General features: G+C 31.2%; 1 protein-coding gene, 1 long non-coding RNA gene and 1 other non-coding gene across 3 annotated transcripts; 2 read left to right on the top strand and 1 right to left on the bottom strand.

The window, feature by feature from the left end:
* Positions 1–217: 217 nt before the first annotated feature.
* LOC145018998 (U6 spliceosomal RNA) lies at positions 218–317 on the bottom strand. Its single transcript, XR_013667318.1, has one exon. It is a non-coding gene; the product is annotated as a U6 spliceosomal RNA (small nuclear RNA).
* Positions 318–4,258: 3,941 nt separating this feature from the next.
* Positions 4,259–6,040, top strand: LOC145018437 (uncharacterized). Its single transcript, XR_013667012.1, has 2 exons — positions 4,259–5,542; positions 5,651–6,040. It is a non-coding gene; the product is annotated as an uncharacterized LOC145018437 (long non-coding RNA).
* Positions 6,041–10,495: 4,455 nt separating this feature from the next.
* LOC145017866 (HMG-box (high mobility group) DNA-binding family protein) lies at positions 10,496–12,164 on the top strand. The gene is made up of 7 exons (XM_078975819.1): positions 10,496–10,718; positions 10,845–11,015; positions 11,107–11,194; positions 11,280–11,372; positions 11,475–11,519; positions 11,813–11,870; positions 11,987–12,164. Exons 1-7 carry the CDS (start codon positions 10,642–10,644, stop codon positions 12,010–12,012), a joined length of 558 nt encoding a protein of 185 aa, XP_078831945.1. The 5' UTR covers positions 10,496–10,641; the 3' UTR covers positions 12,013–12,164.
* The last annotated feature ends 15,555 nt before the right edge of the window (positions 12,165–27,719 follow it).

The following is a 27,719-nucleotide window of genomic DNA, read 5'->3' as shown; positions in this document are numbered from 1 at the left end:
GAAGTTTATAAAGCATGAAACTTAATGATTGGAAAAGTAAAAAACTTAAAGGAGAATTTACAAAAAGAAAGATCACCCTTACTTGCCACAAATGGTTGAAAACATCAACAAGAAGATCAATCTGACCATAGAATCCACATGTTGTCTGATCATGACTTCAATAGATGAACTACTGAAACGTAAGAATTGCAATTGAACTCTATTAGCATTTGAAAAGGGAATTAGGGTTCCAGAGAAGATGATGTGTGTCATCCTTGCGCAAGGGCCATGCTAATCTTCTCTGCGTCGTTCCAATATATAGGAGTAGCAGGTTATATAGGACGATGTGAGTTCTAAACGAAGTAGTATACTGTTGATGGTCATATATTCTCAATATCTTTAAAATTAGGGTTAATGACTTAGGAGGGTAATAAGGTTTCCAGTTTGTCCGTATTAGGTCACTAAGTTTTTTTTTTTTTTGCGTATTAGACCAATATGGTTGTTATTACTGTTTAGAAATAATCCTTTTTACCTGTTAAAACCGGTAAAAGGACTATTTCTAAACGGTAATAACAACCATATTGGTCTAATACGCACAAAAAAAACCTTAGTGACCTAATACAGACAAACTGAAAACCTTATTACCCTCCTAAATCATTATCCCGGTTAATAATGTACAACTACATATTTGTTGAATTTTACTAAAGTACCCTAAAACTTAATTCAAAGATGAGGACGTAGGGAGCTTGTTGAGTCAAAAGAGGCCTCACTCCAGATTAAAAAATGTTAGTTTTCAAGAGGGATATTATCTAACAATCCAAAATTAAATAAGTTTCTCTAAATTTGTTTTGTTGTGTGATACTGATTTGCATTTTTTTTTTGTTAAATACATTTCAAACAATATCTATTTGATAGATTTATTCTAAAATTTTCTTCTTTGTACAACACTTAATAAGATATTATATTTTTTTATTGAGAAAACTACAGATATAACATAATTTTTTAATTACCTTGCGAAAAATAGGAAAAAAACCAAATTATAAATAAGTCATGAAAATTGCAGATGTATTAAACTCATCTGCGATTTTAACATTCAATCTGAGAACGTACAAGTTGCTAAAGCACAATCATGTTTTAGCCACTTGTACGTTCGTAGATGTTTTTTTTTCGTACAAATACCCCAATCTCTTATTAAAATCGTAGTTATTTCATCTACGAATTTCTCTCATCCCACCTATGATTTTGCGCTTTAATTTTTTTTTTACTACGAAATTGATAGGGTTTTTAGAGTGATAATTTTTTACAAAACTTTATACTAAGGTTGTTTTGTAGTCAAACTTTATCAAATTTATAGTCAAAATAAAAACACTAAAAAAAAATAATAAAAAAAAAAAGCAAAATCACAGGTGGGATGAGAGGAAATCGCAAATGAACTTAGTTCATCTGTGATTTTAGTCATAGATGGGGTATTTATACGAAAAAATAAAAAAATAGCAAAATACCACTTGCAAACGTACAAGTTGTTAAAGCACAATTGTGCTTTAGCGACTTGTACGTTTACAAACAGAATGCTAAAATTACAGATAAGCTTAATCCACCTGTGATTTTCATGGCTATATTTGTAATTTTTTTGGCTATTTTCACAAACTAATTAAGGAATTAGATTATATTTGTAATTTTTCTTTTTTATTTTTTTTATTAATAACCCTTAATAAATGAGAAGGGAGTCATTCTCTTCCAATCCATTGAACTCACTGTCACATCAATTATTTTCTTTCATTTTTCTTCATATTTCCCAACCCACAACACACAAAAACCCTATATTTTTCAACCCACTCAATCCATTCAATCAAAAAAATACAAAATAATCAAGATAAAATCTTAATTAGCAATAGAGTTATCGTCGGTACGCACTCCTTCTTAAGAGGGTTGTTTAATTGGTTTCATTAACCCATTTCATCCCCTCTCTCTCTACTTTCTCTCTCTCATTTTCTCTTGTCCCATATGTTTTAAAACTTATACCTTAGTTGTTTTGTAGTTTTTTTAATTGAATGAGTTGAAAAATATAAAATTTTCATCTGTTATGGGTTGAAAAAGATGAAGAAAAAGGAAAAGACAAAAATTAATATGCGAGTGGGTTGGAATCCCTCCTCTCTAAGGCCAAAGGGTATGGAAGGGTGTTTGACACGTGAAGCTGAGCTGACAGGGGGGTGTCTACGCGTGAACACCACCCCCAGCTATGGTGAGTGTGACGCGAATTAACACAAGTTACGGACTGTTACACGCAATCTGATTGGATGTTCGTTTTTTGACGGTTTAGATTTATTAAAAAAAATTCTTTTCAGATTTAAAACCTCACATATATATACAAACATAATACACTTCACATATTTTACAACAACTACAAAAAAATCACAGTCGACAACAACAATATGAATAATCTTTTGGATGTCATTTCTTCTTCTTCATCTGATGAAGATTCCGATGATGATAAGTTGATTATGCACACGTTGTTGTCTCCGGCATACGTCATTGTACGTCAGAGGGGGAAAAATTCAAATGTCAAGAAGAAACGAAGAAAATCGATCAACCAGGATCGAGAGGAAGCGAACAAACTTTTGGTACGTAATTACTTTAACCCTTATAGTTTATACGACCTATCGAAGTTTGTGGATCACTTTCATATTAGTAGAATTTTATTCCTACGTATAGCTAGAGATTTGGAAAACAATTATGAGTTCTTCCAATTGAGATGGGATGCTAGGGGTAAATGTGGGTTTACTACGTTTAAAAAATGCACAACTGCTTTAAGACAATTAGTGTACGACATAACCGCAAACACTTCGAATGAATATTTGAAGATGTCTGCGAGGACTGGCCGAGAATGCACATATCTTTTTTGTAAGTACGTTATAGAGCTTTATGGCGACATATACCTGCGAAATCCGACAGAAGTGACATCGAACAACTGGATGTCGAACATCAAGCGAAACATGGATTTCCGGAAATGCTAGGTAGCATTGATTGTACACATTGGGTGTGGAAAAAATGTCGCAATGCATGGCAAGGGAAATTCACACGAAGTGATCATGGTGTGCCTACTCTTATACTAGAAGCAGTTGTTTTACTGGACCTATGGTTTTGGCATGCATTTTGTTTTTGGTATGGCAGGGTCAAACAATAACCTGAATGTGCTTGGAACATCTCCATCATTTAACGATATTTTACAGGGTAAAGCACCAAACATGTAATACGTTATAAATGGACGTGAATACAATAATGGATATTATCTTGCATATGAGATATATCCAAAGTACGTTACATTTGTCAAGTCATACACATATTCAGTTGATGAAAAAAGAAAATTGTTCAAATTAGCACATGAATCTGCAAGGAATGATGTGGAGCGGACGTTTGGAGTCCTCAAACAGAAATGACACATAATCAAATATCTAGCATGAGCATGGGAAAGGGAAAAATCGATGAAGGCGATGAAAGCGTGTGTTATTTTACATAACATGGTACTAGAAGAAGAGGGTAGAACTATTTGTACGTATACTCCGAATGATATGCTGAATCCACCTGCAGTAATACAAGTCGGTAGTCCAACATACTTTACAAGGCTTTTGGAAATACAAAATAATGAAACACATCACAATCTACATTAAGATTTGACTGAGCACATATGACAATAACAATTTGAAGACGAAAATGAAGGGGATGAGGACGCGGACGATGAGGACAATGATGCAGACGAGTAGTTTTTTTTTTTTATTAATTTTTATTTTATTAGTAAAATGTACGTTGGATTTTAAAATATCATTTTTTATTTTTATCAATGTTGATTTTATTAGTAAACATGTATGTTGAATTTTAAAAATATTATTTATATTTTTATTAATGTTTTATTGTGTTTTTTTAGTTTTATATATATATATATATATATATATATATATATATATATATATATATATATATATATATATATATATATATATATATATATATATATATACTATTATAATTTACTATTATATAAAGCATATTAAATATTTCTTGAATTTTAAGAGATACAAAAATGAATACCTAAAATACAATCATATTATGAATACCTAAAATACAAAAATGAATACCTAAAATACAATCATATTATGCTTATTATCAAATACCTATATAACTAACATATATATAACGTATACATTTAATTAAATCAAATTAAAAACATAATGGAGCCGTTTTTATACGTATAATTAAATCAAAGGATAAACACTCATATCAGTTTTCCAATTTCTCTACACAAATACCCTAATTGAATGGTCCTCTTTTCTCCCTCACCACCATCGCTCCTACAGTGAAGCGACAACTACTCTCCGACTTCGCAATACCCGCTGTCTCAACCATCTCTCCCCTTCGCACCAATTTTCCGTCGACGAACCACCACTACGATCTATCTCTACCTCTCTACCCTAACTTACAATCCAACCCCGCCGCCACTCATCGTCACAGACAATGCAATCGCCGCTGCCCCCACTTACGCTACAATCCGTTGGCTAATTCTTTCTTGAATCTCTCCCTCCCTCTCTCTCTCTCTCACACACACACACACATTTTTGGTTTTAGATCATAGTCGTACAGTTTGGGTTTTTTGCTCTTAACTAGGTTTTTATTGTCTTGTAGGTCAAACAAATCAAGAAAATAGATTATAAAGGTGAAACACATTCTTCGATTTCCTCTTTGATTCTTTAGTTTTTGAAATTAAAAAGGACATAGGATACTTAAGCAAGAATATGATTATGTAAGTTCATATTCCTATGTAACTAGCAAGAAAACGGCTACATTCTTCTGTTTGGCCGCTTGTATAATTGATGCTTCATACCTTTTAGTTTATTCCTCCACTAGATTATGATTAATTTGGGTACGATGTGATAAGGTTGAATTATAGAGGAATAAGGAGATATGTTGCAGAGGGTTGCTGAAGCTGGGTTTTTGATAGTGGGATAATGATAAGTATAAATGAATATGTTTCATAGATTATGTTTAAATGAATGTGATGTTTTCTTAATCTCAAATATTTATAAGTTTTGTTGTCAGGTAGCATAAAAACAAGCAATTTAACCTTCATTTTTATGTATTTTAATTTGGACAATATGGTAAACTACTCCGTTTCAAAATAAAAATAATGATACTGCTCAACATAATGTTTAGAATTCAAAACAACAATAACATTATAGTTTAAAAAATTATTTATTCATTTTGCTTTAATTATTTTTTAATTACTTTATTAAAAGATTAAAGCTTTGATTCATTAAGTTGTTGATGGTTAAAATACAAAAAGGGAATGGTGTTATGATGAAACTTAATAGCGACTTTGCAACAAGTTCGTTTGACCAGCATATATGAGCACTTGTACATCTAGAATCAATTTTTTTGGTGGTTGGCGTGAAGATAGCATATCACTTACAAAGATGGAAGAAGTCGACCATTGATGGTTCAAGTGTTTGATTTTATTTTTCACCTGCTTTGGGCCCAATGTTATTTGTTTCAACTAATATCTTTTTTGAAGGTAGGATTTTTGATTATTTCTGATGAAAGGAGTGTTCTTCAATTTTATTTATTTATTTATTTCAGATTTGGGGTTTTCTGGTTTTTGTTATTTCTATTTTGTTTTCAGATGAGGTGATCAGCTGGCTAAAGATGGTGTAAATCGAGACATTTCCAAGAACTACAGATCTGAAATATGTTTTTAGTTGTAGGTTTGTGATTAGTCTCATCTTCAACAAAATGTGGTGGTGTATTTATGGAAATAGAAGAGGACAAGAGGGTGTCATGGTGGCTTCACAACTTGTTTGAAGAAGTAAAACAGGCGAAGGAGAAGTGGAAAAGGATGCATATCTTTTGTTTTATGAATACAATGAAAAATAAAGTAGGTTTTTTAATGTAACTATGTAAATGAAAAGAATTGTATTCTTATACAAGGAATTGCGGTTTTATTTCAAAATGATGTAATCAAACGAAAAATAACGAAAATCAAATTTATATAGTGTTGTTTTTTATAGTGGAATTGTAGAACTCATTTTATGTACATTAGTTACTTAGATTAAAAAGAAGACTATTATTAGTTTAAGGTAAATCTTAATATTACTATTAATAATGTTAGAGTTTTCATTGATTAAAGATACATAGGATGACATAGCTTTTTAAAAATCTAATGTACATAGGAAACATGATCTATAAAATGGATAGTAGCTTGTAGAGTTTGTTAAATGAAAAGTGACTATTCAATACAGCTAACCAAAAGTGCAAATCTGTAAAAATATAACCAACTCTAAAAAAACTTAGAAAATGTATGCACTATGTAGCTTTAATTTTTTCATTATTTCAAAAACAGTTTTTATGAGACATGATATACATTTTCAATTTGCATATAGGTTTTTTCCCAAGATATACAACACGAGTTCTTTTCATTTATAACCGTTTTCCCAATATACAAAGTATAAGCTATTTTCATTTTAAGGTTTTTTAATTAGATTTATTCACTTATTTTATTGGTTATTAACATGCATATAAAAATTACTATAATTTAAATAGACTATATTATTAAAACGACTGTGGAGTTATACTAATATTTAATAAAGTTATTCACTCAAATATTATATTTACGTATCCATATTAGTTTTATTTTTGAAAATAGATACATGGATGACAGAACCGATGTTTACCACTACAATTATGTAACTACACCTGACTCAAACTTCACTGTAATAATTGATTATATTTCAAATGTATAATATTTTTAGTAAAAACATAACAATACCGTTTAGACTTCCGTCTAAAACAAACAATTAGGTTTGGAGTGAAATAACTTTATCTATAAACAAAATGAGATTAAACCTGAAAAACTAAGCAAAAATGGTACACTGATTCAACTTACAACTTGCAACTAAAAGATTTAGGATAACACACGAATATCGCAGAAGGATAAAGAACGAGTGGAAGTGACAGTTTTCACTACCTTGTGGCTTTTATTGGGATTTAGGAATAATATTGTGTTCAATTCTTGCATAATGCGGATGGACACTCTCTTTCATAATGTTGTTCTTTTCTCTTTTTTATTGGCTTAAGATTAGATGTTCCAAAGTAATTGTTTGCAACGATTGGTTAAAAACTCATGTATAACTGCTTTCTTTTCCTTCTACCGTTCTGGTAGGAGTGTTTATATTTAGTTCTCTGTTGTTAAAAAAAAATACTTGTAACTAATAGATGTTCATCTAAAGGAGTTGGGTTATAACCAAATTATGAATCAAATAAACGTAAATATATTACGTGTAGAATATGAATACCAAAAGGACAAATTACATATATTTAAAAAAATATATTCATAATATCGGTCACACCATCTTCGAATTTAACACACCAATTCCGACCACACCAATAACACTATTCTTCTAATTTCTAAACCGCAAGCCATAAACCCAAAACCCTAAAAACCAAACAATACATCCTAAACCCATAAGGAAACCCATTTGTCAAATGGACACTAATCCCAAATAAATATATATATATATATATATATATATATATATATATATATATATATATATATATATATATATATATATATATATATATATATATATATATATTTACTACTTATAAAAGAAATCTAACTATTTCTATAAATAGATTGAATATAATAATATTATTTTTTTAAGACGTCCAAACTATTAAGCTTGAAGTACAACCCATTTATAATATAATAATATTAAAACTTTAACCCTATCTTTTATCCCCTAAAAATCTGGTATCAAATTAATATAAGAATTCATTTGTAAATTGAACCCGCCAATCTCAACACTTCAGCCATTTAAAGCGGTCAATGTCAACAATTTATAGAGGATCTCTTCTCTCACATTGGTAACAAGCCATCTCATAATATCTATCTTCGTAATCCCTTCAAAGTAAGAAATATACGCACACTCTCTGGAAGAACCCTAACCAGTAACCAAGACAGTATAACCACCACCACCACAGCGGCTCTGCCTCCTTTCGCCTTCAACTAACAACTATCATGACTACCGCCCTTCCTCTCACCCACGACATGAACTTTCTTTTGGAACATAACATTTTTCTTTAAAAAAAATATCGTTGAAAGAAGCTATTTGTCCCCGCTGCTGTGCGCGGGTAACGGCTAGTGTATATATATATATATATATATATATATATATATATATATATATATATATATATATATATATATATATATATATATATATATATATATAGAGGACTAGAATCAAATAAGAACACAAAAAAGGTTAAGAACGCGAGAACAAAGTATATTTATTTGTGATTCCATGTATTCATTTGTAGAGAAATGATAATTTTTTACACATTTAATTTCAATTGAAGAGAAAAAACATATTCATGTTGATTATGCGTAAAAATTTATCATTTCTCTACAAAATGAGTACATGGAATCAGAAATTAATATACTTATTCTCGCGTTCTCAATCTTTTAGATGTTGTCATTTGATCTTTTCCATATATATATATATATATATATATATATATATATATATATATATATATATATATATATATATATATATATATATATATATATATATATATATATATATATATATATATATATATATATCAGATTGTTGTGATTTAGATATTGTAAAATCAATTATAAACTTTCAAAATAATATTCAACTTCCGCCTTATTGTCCGAATATGCACCTAGGTAAAAACTATTTGTTCAAATGAACTATCCAATACAAAACAGTCTTCCAAAAGGCCACAATGAACTAGCTCGTGCTTGAATTAAATTAATCGCAGCATTAAAACTATCTGCCGAAACAAACTTTTTGTCGCCCGCTGCTTTGCGTGGGTAAACGCATAGTATGTATATATATATATATATATATATATATATATATATATATATATATATATATATATATATATATATATAGGGTTAGGTTCATGTGAGACGACCTAATTTTGTGAGACCGTGAGACGCATTTTTTAATTTTTTTTTAATTTTTTTATATTTTTTTAGTTGATTCAAGTTACGAAAATAATATTTAAAAAAAGAATTTTTTGATTTTTCCATTTATTTTGCATTTTAAAATTATTTTTAGAATATGTACAGTGTAATATTCTATTTAGAATATTTCACGTATTTTTCAAAAAAAAAAGAATTTTTTTATTATTTTTTTTAGTTAATTCAAGTTTCGAAAATAATATTTAAAAAAAGAATTTTTAGATTTTTCCATTTATTTTGCATTTTAAACTTATTTTTTAGAATATGTCAGTGTAATATTCTATTTAGAATATTTCATGTATTTTTCAAAAAAAAAAAAAACAGGATTTTTTTTTATTTTTTTTGGTTAATTAAAGTTCCGAAAATAATATTTAAAAAAAAAGAATATTTTGATTTTTTCATTTATTTTGTATTTTTAAAATTATTTTTAGATTTGGTCTCATAAAATTAGAATGATCTCAAATGAATTTGAACATATATATATATATATATATATATATATATATATATATATATATATATATGTTCATGTTAATTTGAGACCATTTTAATTTTGTGAGACCGTGAAACTAAATCCAAAAATAATTTTAAAATGCAAAATAAATAGAAAAATTCAAAAATTCTTGTTTTAAATATTATTTTCGGAACTTGAATTAACTAAAAAAATAATAAAAAAAAAAAATTTAAAAAAATAAAAAAAATCCCGTTTTTTTTTTTTTTGAAAAATACGTGAAATATTCTAAATAAAATATTACACTGAGATATTCTAAAAAATAATTTTAAAATGCAGAATAAATAGAAAAATCTAAAAATTCTTTTTTTAAATATTATTTTCGGAACTTGAATTAACTAAAAAAAAAAAAAAATCTTTTTTTTTTTTGAAAAATACGTGAAATATTCTAAATAGAATATTACACTGTACATATTGTAAAAATAATTTTAAAATGCAAAATAAATGGAAAAATCAAAAAAATTCTTTTTTTAAATATTATTTTCGTAACTTGAATTAACTAAAAAAATTAAAAAAAAATGTATTTCACGGTCTCACTAAATTAGACCGTCTCACATGAACCTAACCCTATATATATATATATATATATATATATATATATATATATATATATATATATATATATATATGCCTTAGCCTAAACAAAATTCGGAGGGCATTAAATGTTTCGACATTTCGGTAACTTAGCGTAATCCGAAGTAGAAATTCTACGGCGAGCCGTCGCGTGCCAGTGCTTCAAAACCCCTGAACCAATCACATCACGACAACTGTCCCCACTTTTCCCAAACATTTTTCAATAAAATCTTTTACCGCGGGAAACACGTTTCCACTTTCACCCCCTTTTTTCCGGCAAAAATATTCCCTCTTAAACTTCAATTATCATCTCAACCCGCCAGCGCATTCTAGCAAACAACCACCACCTCCCACTATCACGCACCTCCCTTCGCGCACTAACTCAACATTTCAAAAACGAGCCCAATGACTATACACCCCCGCGCATTTTACCATCAATCACTTCATTACCATATCAAAAGCTTTCTAAGCCCTAAAAAAGGTAACAATACAAACATTTGCAGAAAGCTTAAAAAAGCAGCCATTAATGGCGTATCAATCAAGAACTCGAAAAAGGGTCAATGCATTGCGTCGTGCTCCCGACGGCAGCGCCTTTCAAACTTGGTATTCATCCCCCTTTCTCTCTATCTCCATGACTCTATTTATTTATATATAGCTACATACATTACATACGTAAATAGGGTTTTGTCAAGGGTTTATGTTAAAATTTTATGATGGTTTAATTCGCAGTGAAAGTTGTGGAGTTTCGGTAGCGATTGTACTGGTGGATATGCATGATTGTGAATCGAAAAATGATGTAAAGAGATCGAAAGGAGTAAAGAGGGAACACAAACCTCTGATTTGGGAAGAACTGGAACAGAGGTTTCAAGATCAACCCAGATCAGAATATCGATTCTTCATGTAATCATTTTCGTTTATTTTGAGTTTTTGATCTTCGATATTTTGAGGGTTTATTTCTATGATTTGAGTTAAAGAGTATGAACTTTTGTAGGGAAAGCTTTGCGAAGAACTGCGACACTAAAAATCTTGTTGAAATCGAACAAAAAGGGTTTGAAACGTGGAAAAATATGTCTTCAGAGGTACTAATTATGTGAAATTTTGAGTAATTTTTATTCGATTTTTATTGTGATATTTGATCAAAAATCTGTTTTTGTTTTCCTCTAGGAAAAACTACCATATGAACTTGAAGCTAAGAAGGTGAACGATGCATATTTTGAAAAGCTACTTAAAGAATCCGAGGATCAAATGTTTTCGTGTGTAAGTGTTAATTGTTATACAAAAACCATATATTTTTTGTTTGGATTAAAAAAAAATTATTTATGGCTTGAAAACATTGATGAAGTAATGCTTGTTGAGTAGGTTGATGAAGAGGTAGATTCTGCAGAAGTTGGGAAATTTGACAAGGTTTGTTTTTGTTTATTCTAATGTTGTGTTAATAAAACTATAGGTTTGACCTATTAAATCGTTATATTTGACTTTTCATTGTAAAAACAAACCATCGTTATTTTTGACTTTTGTTTATTCTAATGTTGAAAACTATCATTTATGACGTTACGTTTTTGGAAATACACTAGATTACATCGAGTATGATTGTTTTGGTTACATTTTCACAATTTATTTAAAATCTCATTTTCGTAAAATTGGATGGTATGCTTGCTAATTGCATCTTTCTTGATCTATATTTTATTATTTTACAGATGAATGGATTTTACGATGATGATGATACTTATGATTCTTACGATTCTGATTACGAAGGTGAGAAGTTTAATTTTTTTTTTTTTTTTTTGTAACAAGCATTAAAAATGTTACATGGGTGTATGATATAATTTTACAAGATTACCCTTTCTGAAAGCAAGACTACTTATTTTCAGGGAATGGGTTTGGTTTTTGGTGGTAATGGTGGGACCCTTTGGGAAGAGAAGGCAAGTCAATTTGGCTAATTGTATAGTATAAATCAAGGTGTTTTATCCTTTTGATGTAATTAAACTAGGAAAATTTGGTCATTTTTAGTGTAATTATGGAATGTTTTTGTGTTCTTGTTGAGGTTGATTACTTGTTTTTGGTTGGAAATTAGCACAGTTGGCCAAACTTTGCAAAGACACTTGGTTTGGCTAAATGGGCCAATTTTGCTTCAATTTGGTTTCACAATTCGGCTAGATCAATATTCAACATTAAAATATACTTACAAGAGTTAAAAAAAAACAATATAACCATCAAAAATTTAATTTATTAAAACTTTAATTGAGTCAAAGCATTAAAACATAGAGCTATTCCCTAAAAATAAAATGTGAGTGCCGTTGTTAGCATATGACCACTTTTTCATTCTTTTAAAACGGTTAATTATTTATAAGACATCAAATATTAAAACGTAAAAACAAGCAAGAAGCCAGTAAAAAACATGAAGTGTACTAATGATAATCCATCAAAATGGATCAGACAGATGGAGATATAGTTTAAAAAAATAAAACATATATGTAATAGTAAATAAGATTAAAAACTTTATATATATGTTATAATTTGTATGAAGTATTGGGCCCTTATTATAGACCTACACGGCTACACCTACTATGTCAAGAGCCCAGTTAATGAGAGCCTTAGCCCTTAGGTCAAACTTTGTTTACTTCATGTTCGATTTTTTTTAGGTGTTGGTTAAAAAGACACCCTATTTCTTTTTGAACTGTGAAATACCAATAACAACATCCGCTCAAGAATTTTAGATTAGTTTATTGATCGTGGTGATAAATGGTGGAGATGGGTGGTTTTTGAGGCAAATTGTGGTGATAGAAGATGATATTTGTTATTAGAGATGGATAGTGCTGGTGGGAGGATGATAGTGGTGGTGGGTGTGGATCGTTTTAGCCAGAGAACAATAATGGGATTAGGATATAAATTTAATGGTAAATCATGTATAAAAAAATATTAATTTATAATACTCGATCAAAATGATGAGTTTTGGACAATTGGTAAGTTTAAAGATAAATTGTGTAAAAAAATACTAAATGTAGAAAAAAATGATAGTTAATTACTTACAAAGCAATTTTTTCTTTTGATAAAATATCCAACTAATAAAAGGTTGATGGTGTTGATAAAAACCCATATTTCATGATATGTTTAATTTCGAAAAGATGTTATAATTGATAAAATTGTCTCTAATTTATCTAATGAATAGACATCTTAAATTGAAACTGAATTTGTGGTTGTTTGCAAAACACAAGAGTATATATATATATATATATATATATATATATATATATATATATATATATATATATATATATATATATATATATATATATATATATATATATATATATATATATATATATATATATATATATATATATGGAAAAGTTTAATAGAGAACCATACTTATTGTTTTTTTAAGGAACCAAATCTTTTTTTTTTCAATTTCTAGAGCTTATTCTTTATCGAAAAAAAAATCTAAAAATATTTAAATTCATATATTAACATTGTGAATGTGAAAAATATTTTTCAGATTCACGTTGTGAATTTTCAAATACTCACATTGTGAATTTGACATAAAAAAAACCTAATTTGATATCACTGGGTTATGAATTTCTGTATTTTTAGTTTTTTATTTTTTGATAAAAAATAAGTTCTAAAAGTTGAAAAAAAGATTGGTTATTTGGTTAATTATGGTTTTCTATTGAACCTCATCATATATATATATATATATATATATATATATATATATATATATATATATATATATATATATATATATATATATATATATATATATATATATAGGGTTAGGTTCATGTTAGACAACCTAATTTTGTGAGACCGTGAGACACATTTTTTTTTTTTTTTTTTAAATATTTTTTTAGTTAATTCAAGTTCCGAAAATAATATTTAAAAAAAGAATTTTTGGGTTTTTCCATTTATTTTGCATTTTAAAATTATTTTTTAGAATATGTACAATGTAAACGTATTTTTCAAAAAAAATTGAATTTTATTTTATTTTTATTTTTTCTAGTTAATTCAAGTTCCGAAAATAATATTTAAAAAAAGAATTTTTAGATTTTTCCATTTATTTTGCATTTTAAAATTATTTTTTAGAATATGTTAGTGTAATATTCTATTAGAATATTTCACGTATTTTAAAAAAAACGGGATTTTTTTAATTTTTTTTAGTTAATTCAAATTCCGAAAATAATATTTAAAAACAGAATTGTTGGATTTTTCCATTTATTTTGCATTTTAAAATTATTTTTAGATTTGGTCTCACGGTTTCACAAAATTAGAATGATCTCAAATAAACCTGAACCTATATATATATATATATATATATATATATATATATATATATATATATATATATATATATATATATATATATATATATATATATATATATATATATATATTCTATGCATACATGATGACTCTTTATAAATGTGAAAATATAACCATAGTTTATACTATAAGTCAAAATTTGAAGAGGCAAAGAGACCAAAATACCCAGTTGTTCAACAAAGCTACCAATATAGTATAAACCAATGGACTCGTAAGTGATATCACTGGTTTTACAGAATATAAAATTCAATTATCACCTCAATTATTTCACATGACTCAACACAATAAAAGTGCAACTAATCCACCAACCTTTTTAGATGTGGACCACGCATTTGTGTAGTCGATGTATTTACATATGAAGAAATATATGAGAGCATAACGTAATATATGTTGTAAAATAAATAAAGATAAAAAGCATATAATTTTTTTAGTAGTTAATGTTTAATTTGCAATCTCTGAGAAAAGTTTATCACTCTTTGGTATTGTTTGACAAAACTAAAGAATTTTCAGATATTTAATAAACACTATTAATTAGCTATAAAGTATGTTCTTTTAAAATCAACTTAGTTATTATGAGATAATTTTTTTTTATCTTATAATATCAACCCATTTTAATATTCATGGATAGAATAGTCAACTTGTATTAATTTTCTAGTTAACAAACTATAACAACATCAAGAAATTTATTTATTTAAGTTTATATACTTTTAACTCAACCCGTAAGTGACCAACCATGTAATCTTGCATCCATACAAGAGAGTACCATTATGATCATGGTGACATTCCATTAATAGCATGTTGATTATCTCATATACGTTTTCTAAGTATATATTTCCAAAACATTGTAGGTTATACATTTCATTTATGCAATACATACTCATATTTTTTTTCTTCTCAAGAGCACTAATTTCCAAATATAAAATGATAATCTATGCTAAGAACATGTTAAATACCATCATACAATGATAACTTTTTCTTAAATTTAACATACAACAAAATCCCTAAAATAGGGTTCATGGGTTCATTCCAAAAATCTCAAATTAAATCCATATTAAAAAGAGATACTAGATTCTTACCTTGATTTCTGGAGTTGGATAGCAAAAGTCATTTGTTTTGCCTTAGATTTTTCTTATATATTGAATTCATGGAATGGTTTCACCAAGAACACACACTTGAGTTCTAGGAGTATTTGAGGGTATAATATAGGAGAAAATGAGGTTTTTAAAGCAAATAAGCCCAAAAAATGTGAAGGATTTGTGCCTTCCTTCTCTTAGACTTGAAATGGGAGAAACCCAAGACCCAGAGTGTGCTCCATGCGCCCTTGCCTGTTCCATATATGCCTTTAATACTCAACCATTTTCGCATTCTTGTAATTTTCTTTCATTTTCAATCCTCTATAATTTTCTCATACGAACTCCGATTGAAATAATTTATTTTATGACATGTTTCGTGTAAAAAGGAATTTTCATTGATATTTTACAATTGATACATCATGAAGTCATCCTTTCCATGCTCCAAAGTAGGCCTCTCGAGCTGTTGATAGCTTTTTCCCAAACAGAATTTTTCTTACTTACTCTTGGTTCAGGAAAACTTTTTCATTAATTTCGGATGTTCATAAATCTCTCATATAGACATGAATTTGGCTGAATCTCTTATCAATGGATTCCTTATCAGGTCGACTACAACTTTCATTTAGGAAGCCACCACATACATGATGGGTTTTGAGCATAATAACATCCTATGTGATCATGCAACCCTAATTGCTTTGGATCTAAGTTTTTCACTAATTGAACATACAAAAGCAAAACCCTAGATCTAGCATATATAATTCAAAATTCACATATAAAAAAGGGTTTAGAAGATTACCTTGCTTGTTATATAGTAATAAAAAAAATTCCTTTGTTGATCTTGACTCTTGAAAGCTTAGTGTCTCAAATGTTTCACCTCTAATGGCTCACAAACATTTGTAGAAGGAGGATGAGAGGAGAGAGGAGGGAATATGCAAAAAATTGGATAGGGTTTCTATGCTCTAAGCATTGGCCGAAAACCCTAGGTCTTAGGGTCTTTAAATAGCTAAGGCTGCTAAAGTTTTCAAGGGGACACCCTAATTTCATGCTTAGGCCTTAAGCAACCCATAAACTACTCCTCTAAGAGCCTTGGACGAAATCTATAGGGTCCCCCTATAGTTTTTCGTCCACTCCATTCTAAAGGATTCCAACATCCCAGTTTTGCAACTAGTAATGATTTGCAAAACAACCCATATTCTTTTAATCAGTTCCTTTAATCACAAAATTAATTCCAAATTAATTTCCGATTAAATACTAATTCCATAATATGATTTCTAATTAATATATTATTTTCATAATATATTAATAAATCATTTATTAACCTCTCTCCATATGTCATCCTTTCAATTTTCTAAAGTGAAGGTAACCCGAAAGGACCATGCTACTATAAAATTAAGTACATACCAATTATAGTTATGAGCTTAGACACCTAATCTAACAATATATGCTCTAAATCTCGAGTTATAAGGTCATGAATGAACTAAGACTTAATACATAACATAAGCATCTATGTGCACTTAAGGGTGTTTGCGGTGCAGTTTGATACGATTTATAGTCAAAACTGCAAACTGCACCGCACATGCGGTTTGAGATTTTCGGAAACCACAAACCATACCATGGAAGTACTAAACCGCGTTATGCGATGCGGTTTAATGTGGGTGATTTGATAAACATTCTTAATAAAATTGTAATATATATAAACCATTTCACCAGAAACATTTTTTTCTCAAGTATAATCTTTTTAATTTCTTTCTAACCTTTAAATCGTGCAACAAAACTTTCTATACAAAATTTATATGCATGGTGCATTTAAAATTGATGGTTGCTACTTGCTGCCCCCTAATGACTTTGTAACAGTTGTTACTTGCTGCCCCCTAATGACATTGTAACAAAATTGTGATGTACAACATCAATATGAATATTAATGAATGACAATACAGGCGATTAAATCATGCAACAAATCTTCAAACCTTCTAAGATACATGATTTCATACACAACATATTCCATGGACATGGCTTATACGAATTACTAAAAGAATATATATATATATATATATATATATATATATATATATATATATATATATATATATATATATATATATGTATATATATATATATACTACTTATCTAACCGCGCAAAGCGGCGGACGGCGAATAATTTGATCTCTTTAGAGTTAAAACCATATTGCGTTCGCTTCGAGAAATGAATATTAAATAACACTATTTTTCAAGAGCATTACCATACCATATTAAGGGGGTGTTTCGCTAAGCTTTTTTTTAAAACAACTTATTAGGTTCCACATCACTATAAATTAAAAAGGTGTTTGGATTAAAATAACTTATTCCGGTGGGGAACCTCTAATACGTCATTTTTTTTTCGTAAGTTACCCTATACTTACTTATTAACTTATAAGCTAATAAACTAATAAGCAATAAGTTTTTTTTGCCAAACACCCCCTAAATGGTTATTACTTCCATTTATACATACCCAAACCACTTGTACTGTTTATCGTCCTTTTTTTTTTTTTTTTTTTTTTTTTCTTAATTTCTTTATTAATTTAATATCCTACTAAGTAAAATGCTAAAAATATATAAATAATAGTTTATAAAAATAAACCTTTAGAATATCAGGTGTTGTGATTCAAAAGTCGATAATAGGCCTTTGAGAAGGTCAAAATACTCAGGTGTCAACTTGTTCATTGTGATTTTAAACCAAGTTTGGTCACAAATTAAAACATTTTCAACGATGATATGTAATTCAAGTATTCATATTGATTTAGGTTCTCGAAACCTTAAAATATTAAACAAAATCTATATAGAACCTTATAATAAGGACAATAATCACCGTAATCAGGAAGTCCATTTGATGAAACTTGATATTATAAGGACCAATGATGAAAAAGGTTTCATTTTTAGACTAAACAAGATGAAAAATATACAAACTACCTTAATCATGTCAAATCTTGTGTTTAACCGTTCTTTATTGCAAAATTAAGATGCCAAAATATACAAACTAATGATAATACAATGTTCTAACTGGCCCTCTTGGTTGAGTTCTTTGAACCTGCAAAGCCAACACATTAAAGAAATATAGTAAAAACCTTTTTAGGAACAAACCTAATATAATAAAACATTCACCCAATATATTTATAAGATAAAAATATAAAAAGTTAAAAATGATGAAATCAATTACAAGTAAGGATTAAAATAAAAACATGTTAAGAAAGAGCCATCTGCAGGAGTATATTTGAATCAACATGTATTTTATGATGGTTTCAAATTTTGAATTATCTTAGAAATTCAGGGAAAGAGATAGAATTTGTTGAGAAATATAAGGATTCAAAACATAAGTTAAAATTTAATATTATTTTATTGATAACTACTTGTACTAACAGCTTAATGATTTGAACGTTTTAAAAAAATAATATTATTATATTCAATCTATTTTTAGAAATAGTGAGATTTCTTTTTATAAGATAGTAAAGATATATAGGGTTAGGTTATTTTGTTTTTACTAACTATTGTGTGCCAGAATGCACAGATCTGAACCATCGGATGAAATATAATCAAATGTCATGATCTGAGGGTCTATGATAGTAGAATATGATAACATGTACCATATAATCTCACAAATTTCAACATAAGGGCATTTTAGTCAATTAACCTATATTAAAAAAGAAAATTTTTGGATTTTTAGGGATGATTAATTCATTTATTTTTTTAAAAGCAGAATATTTTAAATTAATTCAAATTTAAAAACCCGATTTTATTCTGTCAGAATGATAGAATGTCAACCATAAACTAGTAAATATATTTTTCGATTTTATTCTGTCAGAATGGTAGAATGCCAACCATAAACTAGTAAATACATTCTGAAAGAATACACAAATCAAATTTTGAACTAATAATATAACAAATAATTACATTGTATGATTGTGATTCATTGAATAATAACAACATTCTGAAATATAATATATAAAAAAAACATCAAAATCTAACAAAAACACTAATCTATTCTGAAAGAATATTATTTTTAAGCAACACCTTATACATTGTAGCATAACACATTCTGGTATGATACACTCTCGTTCTATATGTTTTCTTCTTTCTCCACATCAATGTTAGCCTCTTCAAAACCTAAATCCACAAAGAAAAGATAATCAATTTTCAAAAATTAAACAATTCAATGCATTATAATAGAATACAACAATAAATATTTTTACAGAATAAACTATCCTTGCAGAATGGTTTTGAATATTCTTAAAGAATTTGTAACATAGTCTATCGGAAACGATATAATAGAGAATGATAACATATTCTACCGGAATGTTTTTTAATTTTCCTATCTAACAATGTTTTTTTACTTTCCCTGTCTTGCCAAATAAGAAGATTGAAATCAAATTGTCACAGAATAATAAGCATTCTAAAAGTTTTAACAGAATACATACAACATGGCCAGATTCTCTTTCAGGCATTTCCACAAACACCTTTTGTGCACACGTATATAAATAATAGAGAATCAAAAGCTTAAAGTATATAAAAAACAAATATCCTCATTGTTCTTCCGATGCGAATTTAAAGGAGTGTACAACTCAGCAAAACTTAGCATCCATTAAAATAGGTTGCTTCATCAATTAGGGTTTAAGAAAAAAGGGTTAAAGTATAATCGTTTTTACCTGTATCGGTTATCTTTATCTCACTCGAGTAGATCCAAATGAAAATAGCTCAAGCATGGGATGTATGCTTCCGCCTCGGAGCACCGTCTCTATAGCTAATTCACAGACGTGCTAGTTTTCTATCCACAACAGTCCGACTGCTCCGTTCACTGGATTCACCGTCCGACCACAGGCTTCGAACAGTAAAGACTGAAATAAACCTGAACGTACACAATTAAACATATGAACAATCAAGTCGTATTATATATTAGTTAATCAACCAAAACCTCAAACAATATGACTTGTAAGAAGGTATGAGATAAATAGACAGATTGAAGATGTTGTGATGATATTTACCAGTTCGTTGGTGCTCAGGGACGGAGGATAGGAAGGACATAAGGCCGACACGACAGAAAAATTTGGCAACGAACAAAGTAGCGTTGGCTTGAGCTTGAGCACTTTCGATGGCACAGAGGTTTTTTTGTCTGAGAATGCAGTTCTCGTTGCAGCCCTTTCGAAGAATTCTGCAGCAACAACACCTTAAGTCTATTTGTGTTCTAATTGTTGGAAGTGATGTCGAATAGGAATGGGGTTTGGAGCTGTGTTTATCAGTGGTGGTCTTATATGAAACTGATAACCTAAATTAGTGGGATATTAATTGATTTTGTTTTCTTTTACCATAATTAATTATAGTGTAGATTACTCTTATACCCTTTTATTATTTATTAGTGATTTAATTATTTCTTGAATTCTCATTGGTGCATTTAAGCACACAATACTTCCTAAAAATATTTGAACCTAGCTCTCTCTCTCTCTCTCTCTATATATATATATATATATATATATATATATATATATATATATATATATATATATATATACACACACACACACCCACACACACAGTACGATGTGCTTTGAACCACAATTTTGTATTACCAACCACAAACCACACACATATTAAAGTTTAATAAAATTACAAACCACAAGCCTAATAAGGTGTAGTTTAGTGCGATGTGGACAGTTTGTACCGTTCATGCACTTTGATCCACACCACTAAGTACACTTAACCCTTAGAGTGCACACCATGGGATCCTTCGTGCCACTCAACCATTAAAATGCACACATATGAACCTTCATATGCACTAACCCATTAAAATGCATGAAGAGAAACCCTTTAAAGTGCGCAATAGAAAAGTCTTCCTGTGCACTAACTTATTAACATGCACATAGACCGTCTTATGCACTTGAACATTACTTCATTTATTAACTCATTTTTCCATTTTTTATGAGCTAACATATTTTTTTATTACATATTGCATATATAATATATTCCAAGACATATTGTAAATAAAAAGACCAAAATGACATTTTGAATAGTTTATCCTATTTATATAAATTATGTGTTCGGGATTATTATTTATTTATTTATTTTTCTAAATCATGTTTTTTTTTATTTATATAGTGATTCATTTGTTTTGTTTGCAAAAAAAATATACCGTTTTTTTTACCTTCCTACCAAAAACAATTTCTTACTATATATATATATATATATATATATATATATATATATATATATATATATATATATATATATATATATAACCAATTAAGTGGCATAAGTACCAATTAAACATCATTAGTTAAAAATTTGTGATTTGTAGTATGTAATTGGTTAAAAATACTTTTTTGTTGTAGTGTTATTAAATAAGTTGAAAAGTTTTGTAGATTTCAAATGAATTAAGTGTAACGTCCCAAAAATTTCAATTTTTAGAATAATAAAAACCATCTTTCAATACATATTCATAAAACTATAATAGAATCAAGTATGCTCAAAACATTCGAATACATCAGAGTAAAGTAAAATACAGAACAACGTGGTGTGTGCGATGCGATCACCCCGAGCTCTTCCCCTTGGATCCGGAAGTACCTGAAACATAAACTAAAAATCGTAAACACGAAGCTTAGTGAGTTCCCCAAAATATTGCATAGTGGTATATCTGCCAGTTATTTCACCCCCGGGTGTATTTCACCCCCAAGTCTATTTCAACTCATTTTTCGGCCCAAGCCGTACTGGGTCTATGTCATCCTGGAGTCTATTTCACTCCAAGTCTATTTCAAATCATATGTTAGCACAAGGCTGTACCAGGTCTGTTTCACCATCGGGTCTATTTCACCCACACACATATAAAAAATAGGCATATATGCATATAAAACATACAACAAGAGTCATAGAGATTATATGCAAATAACATATCCTAGTGTCCTACAATATAGTGAACAAACTCACCTTGATCCTGTTGATAATGAAATACACAGGCTGCTGCAACTGGTAACCACCTCACCAACCAAACAAACAAAACCCTAATTAATAATTAGGTCAATAACCATAACCGTGGTCCCGAATCCTCAATATCATTCCTAAGGTAAAAGACTATCTTACCCTTCCCTTAATGGGCCCAACTAACTTGGCCTAAAAACCCAATAATGGACCAAGACCCAAGAATGGCCCAACTCATAAGCCTAAGGCCCAACCATGGCCCAACAGACATAAGGCCCAAAATCCAATTAAGGCCCAAAGCCCAAAAGAATCTCAAGTCCAAAAAGGGCCCAAAGCGACGTATGAATGTTGACTCGAAAATGGGCAGTTGACCCAGTACGCGTGGCATACCAGGAATTATGCCCCGTGTAATGGCCAGAGTCCCATTTGTCTAATTTTTGTCTTAATCACTTTAGCTTTTAACGTCCAAACCTCATATCTACTTCCCTTTAAGGTAGTAATGCATAAAGTTGGCAACTTTACCACTTTGCATATCTTAATGGGATCCAAAAACCCGATTTGTCCATTAAGACCCATAGTAAGGACTCTAACTCATGCATAATACAATATGATTCATCAAGATAACATTTTTTTACACAAAGTATATCAGAAAGGTTAAGATCTAGCATTCCTAGCTCATGGAATGGCTTAAACTTGGAATAAGAACTCATAAGACCATAATAAACTAAAAAACAAGCCCTAATCTCAATCTAACATAAAGAGGTTTCAAGATGAGAACTTTATACCTTCTGGAACTAACAAATTTGATGAAGATTCTGGATCTACAGGATCTCCTTTGATCAAGGCTCCTTCTTCCAAGTTCTTCTTATTCTTCTTCTTCAAGTCTCACTAACACACACTAAAACACACACAAGAGGGGTCAAATCTCCTCAAAAGGGGCTAGGGTTTCAAAATTTGATTCAAAGGGGTTTAGAGGTTGAGAAATGAGAGATCCAAGGTTCATAATGTTGTTTAAATAGGGTCAAAAGCCAAAAATTTAGGGTTTGCCCCAGCATGCGTACGCCCCACGTACTAGGGGTACGTCCTGCGTACTACAAGTTTGCCGAAAATGGAAAAACTGCCCCCTAGGGACCAAATATGCAAAGTATTAACATACCAAGGGTCAAAGATGAAAATAACTTGAATTAGGTGTTACAACTCTCCCACACTTGAATAAGACTTCGTCCTCGAAGTCGTCTACCGCAAATAACTCTGGGTAGTGCTCCCTCATCTCATCCTCAGGCTCCCACGTCCACTCAAACCACTTCCGGTGCTGCTACTGCACCTTCACCGACTTGACAAACTTGTTCCTCAATGATTTCGTCATCCGATCAAGAATCACCACCGGTCTCTCGATATAATTCAGACAATCATCCACCTGAATATCCTATAATAAAACCACTGTGAAATCATCGACCAAACATTTTCCGTAGTTGGGAGACGTGAAGTGTGCTATGGATCTGACTTAGCTCCTAGGGAAGATCCAAGTGATAAGCAACCCAGCCCACTCGGGCCAAAATCCTGAAAGGACCGATGTACCTGGGGCCCAACTTTCCCCTCTTCCTGAATCGGATGACACATTTCCAAGACAACACCTTTAGGAGAGATATATCCCCAACCTATAACTCTAGGTTTGATCCGTGCATGTCGACATAGCTCTTCTGCCGACTCCGTGTTGTCTAAAGTCTACTCCTAACCTGTTAGATCAACTCGGTAGTCTTGAGTACCACTTCGGTACTCTCCATGACTCACTGACCGACCTCACCTCATCATATCGGGGTTCTACATTTCCTCCTATATAACATCTCAAAAGGAGGTCGATCGATGCTGACGTGATAACTTTTGTTATACGAAAATTCCACCAAATGGAGATATATATCCCAACTCCCATCGAAATCCAATACACATGCCCGAATCATATCCTCTAAGGTCTGGATAGTCCGCTCACTCTGTCCATCATTCTATGGGTAAAAAGTTGTGCTGAAGTGGAAATGAGTACCCAAATCCTCGTGAAACCTCTTCCAAAACCTGGAAGTAAACCGGACATCCCTGTCTAAAACCACTGAAACCGACACCCCATGATGTTCCATAACCTCCCTGTTGTATATATCAACCAACTTCTCCGCAGGGATACTCTCCTGAATCAGAATAAAATGAGCGCTATTGGTCAATCGATCCACGATGACCCAAATCGAATCCACTCCGCACGTTGTCCGAGGAAACTTTGTGATGAAATCCATGGTAATCTCTTCCCTTTTCCTAACACGAATGTATAAAAACTGCATCTTGCCGTGAGGTCAATGATGTTCGACCTTGACCTTCCTGCAAGTCAATAACCTCTCTACATACCAGGCTACATACCGCTTCATACATGGGCACCAATAATCAGGAAAAAGATCTCTATACATCTTTGTCACTTCAGGATGGATAGAGAACTCGACTTGTACGCATCCTCCATTAGAACCTAATGCGCACCACCCGAATAACGAACCTAGACTCTCCGATGAAGAGTCAATAACCCACAACTATCATAATCGAAGGAAGCCACCTGACCTACTATGTGTTCACTCTTCCAGTGCTCTTCCTTCATAGCCTCAACCCGAGCCTCTTAAACCTACTCCAAGAGTGGAGTAATCACTGTCATCCTCATACAAATATCCCTGATCAGAGCCGAAACCGCCTTACGGCTGACAGGATCGGCCACAACATTGTCCTTCCGCGGATGGTAAAGGATCTCAAAGTTGTAATCCTTCACTACATCTAACCACCCACGCTGCCTCATGTTCAGATTCGGCTGATCCATCAAATACCTCAGGCTCTTGTCATCAGTGTAAATATTACAACGAACCCCATAGAGGTAATCTTTCCAAATGTTTAGGGAAACACCACAACCCCCAGCTCTAAATCATGTGTAGGATATTTCGCCTCATGAGGCTTCAATTGCCTTGAAGTGTAAGCAATAATGCAACCCCTCTGCATAAGAACTACACCCAAACTTGTGATCGATGCATCAAAATAAACTACAGAGTCCTCAACACCATCCGACAGGGTTAGAATCGGTGCCTTACACAATCTTTATCTCATCGTCTCAAAAGCTGCCAGCTGCTCAGACCCCCAGTGAAAAGTGATAGTCTTTTTTGTCAACTGAGTTAGAGGAACCGCTATCTTGGAGAAATCCTGAATGAACCTCTGATAGTAACTTGCCAACCTAAGGAAACTCTGAATATTAGATGGGGACCTTGGATCCTCCCAACTTATCACGGCCTCAACCTTGTCCGGATCGACCATGATACCGTTCTGGCTGACAAGGTGCCCCAGAAACTGTACCTCGCACAACCAGAACTCACACTTAGAGAACTTCACATACAATATCTCCCTCCTCAAGATCTCCAATACCTCCATCAGATGCTCCTCATGTAACTCTTGGGTCTTAGAATATACTAGGATATCATTGATAAACACAATCACAGACCGATCCAACATCGTCCTGCATGCGCGGTTTATGAGGTTCATAAATGCGGCTGGAGCATTGGTGATCCCAAAGGTTATCATCACGAAGTCATAATGACCATAACGATTCCGGAAGGCCATCTTCTGCACATCATCCTATCTGACCATCATCTGATGATAACCCGAACGTAGATCAATCTTAGAAAACCAATATGCACCGTGAAGCTAGCCAAAAAAATCCTTAGAAGCGGATAATGATTCTTCACTGTTAGCTTATTTTGCTCCCAGTAGTTAATACACATCCGATGTGACCCATCCTTCTTCTTCAAAAATAAGATCAATGCTCCCCATGGCGAACCGTTCGGTCGAATGAATCCCTTGTCTAACAGCTCCTGCGGCTGTGTAGATAACTCCTGCATCTCTGGAGGAGCTAACCGATACGGTTATTTGGCTATTGGAGCTGAACCAGGAACCAAATCAATCCTAACGTCTACCTGCCTCTCCGGAGGCACTGCAGGATAGTCCTTCAAGAACACATCCAGGTATTCCTAAACAACCAAAACATTATCCACAGTCGCCTACCCTTCTCCCGAGTATCCATAACATATGAAACATATTTGGAACAAACCTACTGAAGATAGCATCTGGCCATAGCTGCTGAACATAGAATTGGACCATGCTGAGCACTCTCTCCCTGAACCACTAAACTATCCCCCACTTGGGTTTCGAATACTTACGATCTGGTGCTTGCAGTCAATCATTGCCCCATTGGGGCTCAACCAATCCATCCCTACAATCACATTGTTCCCATGCAAAGGAATATAAACTAAACCAATCGAATACTTCTCACTGAACAGCTCCACAACACTGTTGGATTAATGTCTAAGTCCATAACTATAATTGGTAAGACTTGACCCGACCCGACATGGTCCATTTGGGTTGCATGGCATCATGCATTTGGATAAGACTATAATGAGAAATAAGACACTTATGGTTATTAATATATTATAAGTTCTAGTATATTAATAATAAGAATAATAAGATTATTTAATTAGTATTGATCAAGAATTAATCTAGGATTAATTAAGTGATCAAAAGAAGACTAATTAAATATATGGATTGATTGTGTAAATCATCCATACTTGTATAGTGGGCTAATGCTCCATGGATTATCTAGTTGGTCCAAAACCCATATGATGCTCCATGGATGCTCCATGGTGTATTTGAACCCATGGATCCAAGGAAATGGAAAGTCATGACAATTAGGGTTTACCCTAATTGTAACACTATATAAAGATCTTATTCTTGACAAAATCAGCGACTAGTATCATTCTAGAGAGGGATAGCCAATTTCATGAAGTGTAGAATTCTCTCAAGTTATTATAAGTGTATTTTGTGTTGTGTGAACCATTTGAAGTGTCACACTTGGGGCACTAGGCACTTAAGCTTCATGAAGACTTTCTACATGAAAAAGGTATGTATTCTATCTTGTTATATCCATTGTTTTGTATGATAGATTAGGATAATACCTTGGATGTTCATATTTGCATGTATAATAGAGAAAACATAGATCCAAGGTATTTAGGGTTGCATGTACACTTAGGAGTGTTAGAATGCTCATAACCCAACAGTGGTATCAGAGCCTAGGCTTGTTTTATTGTTATACTTGCAAATGGAGCTGAAAAATCGAGTTTTGATGCTGTCTGCCCAGCAGACTCGCCGAGTCCATGAATGGACTTGCCGAGTCCAAGGCAAAAAGCATCCAACTCGCCGAGTTGGTTCGTGCACT

This window comes from Lactuca saligna, chromosome 9, assembly GCF_052625555.1.
Source record: "Lactuca saligna cultivar CGN05327 chromosome 9, ASM5262555v1, whole genome shotgun sequence".
NCBI classification, from domain to species: domain Eukaryota; kingdom Viridiplantae; phylum Streptophyta; class Magnoliopsida; order Asterales; family Asteraceae; genus Lactuca; species Lactuca saligna.
Note: the sequence above shows the minus strand (reverse complement) of the source record. Positions and strands in the feature narration are given on the sequence as shown.

Bases quoted from the DNA above. Each gene is read 5' to 3' on its own strand.
- LOC145017866 (XM_078975819.1), top strand. From the start codon at position 10,642: ATGGCGTATCAATCAAGAACTCGAAAAAGGGTCAATGCATTGCGTCGT. The intron at 10,719-10,844 runs GTATTCATCCCC...TTTAATTCGCAG, and splicing joins GGCAGCGCCTTTCAAACTTG to TGAAAGTTGTGGAGTTTCGG. The intron at 11,871-11,986 runs GTGAGAAGTTTA...ACTTATTTTCAG, and splicing joins TTACGATTCTGATTACGAAG to GGAATGGGTTTGGTTTTTGG.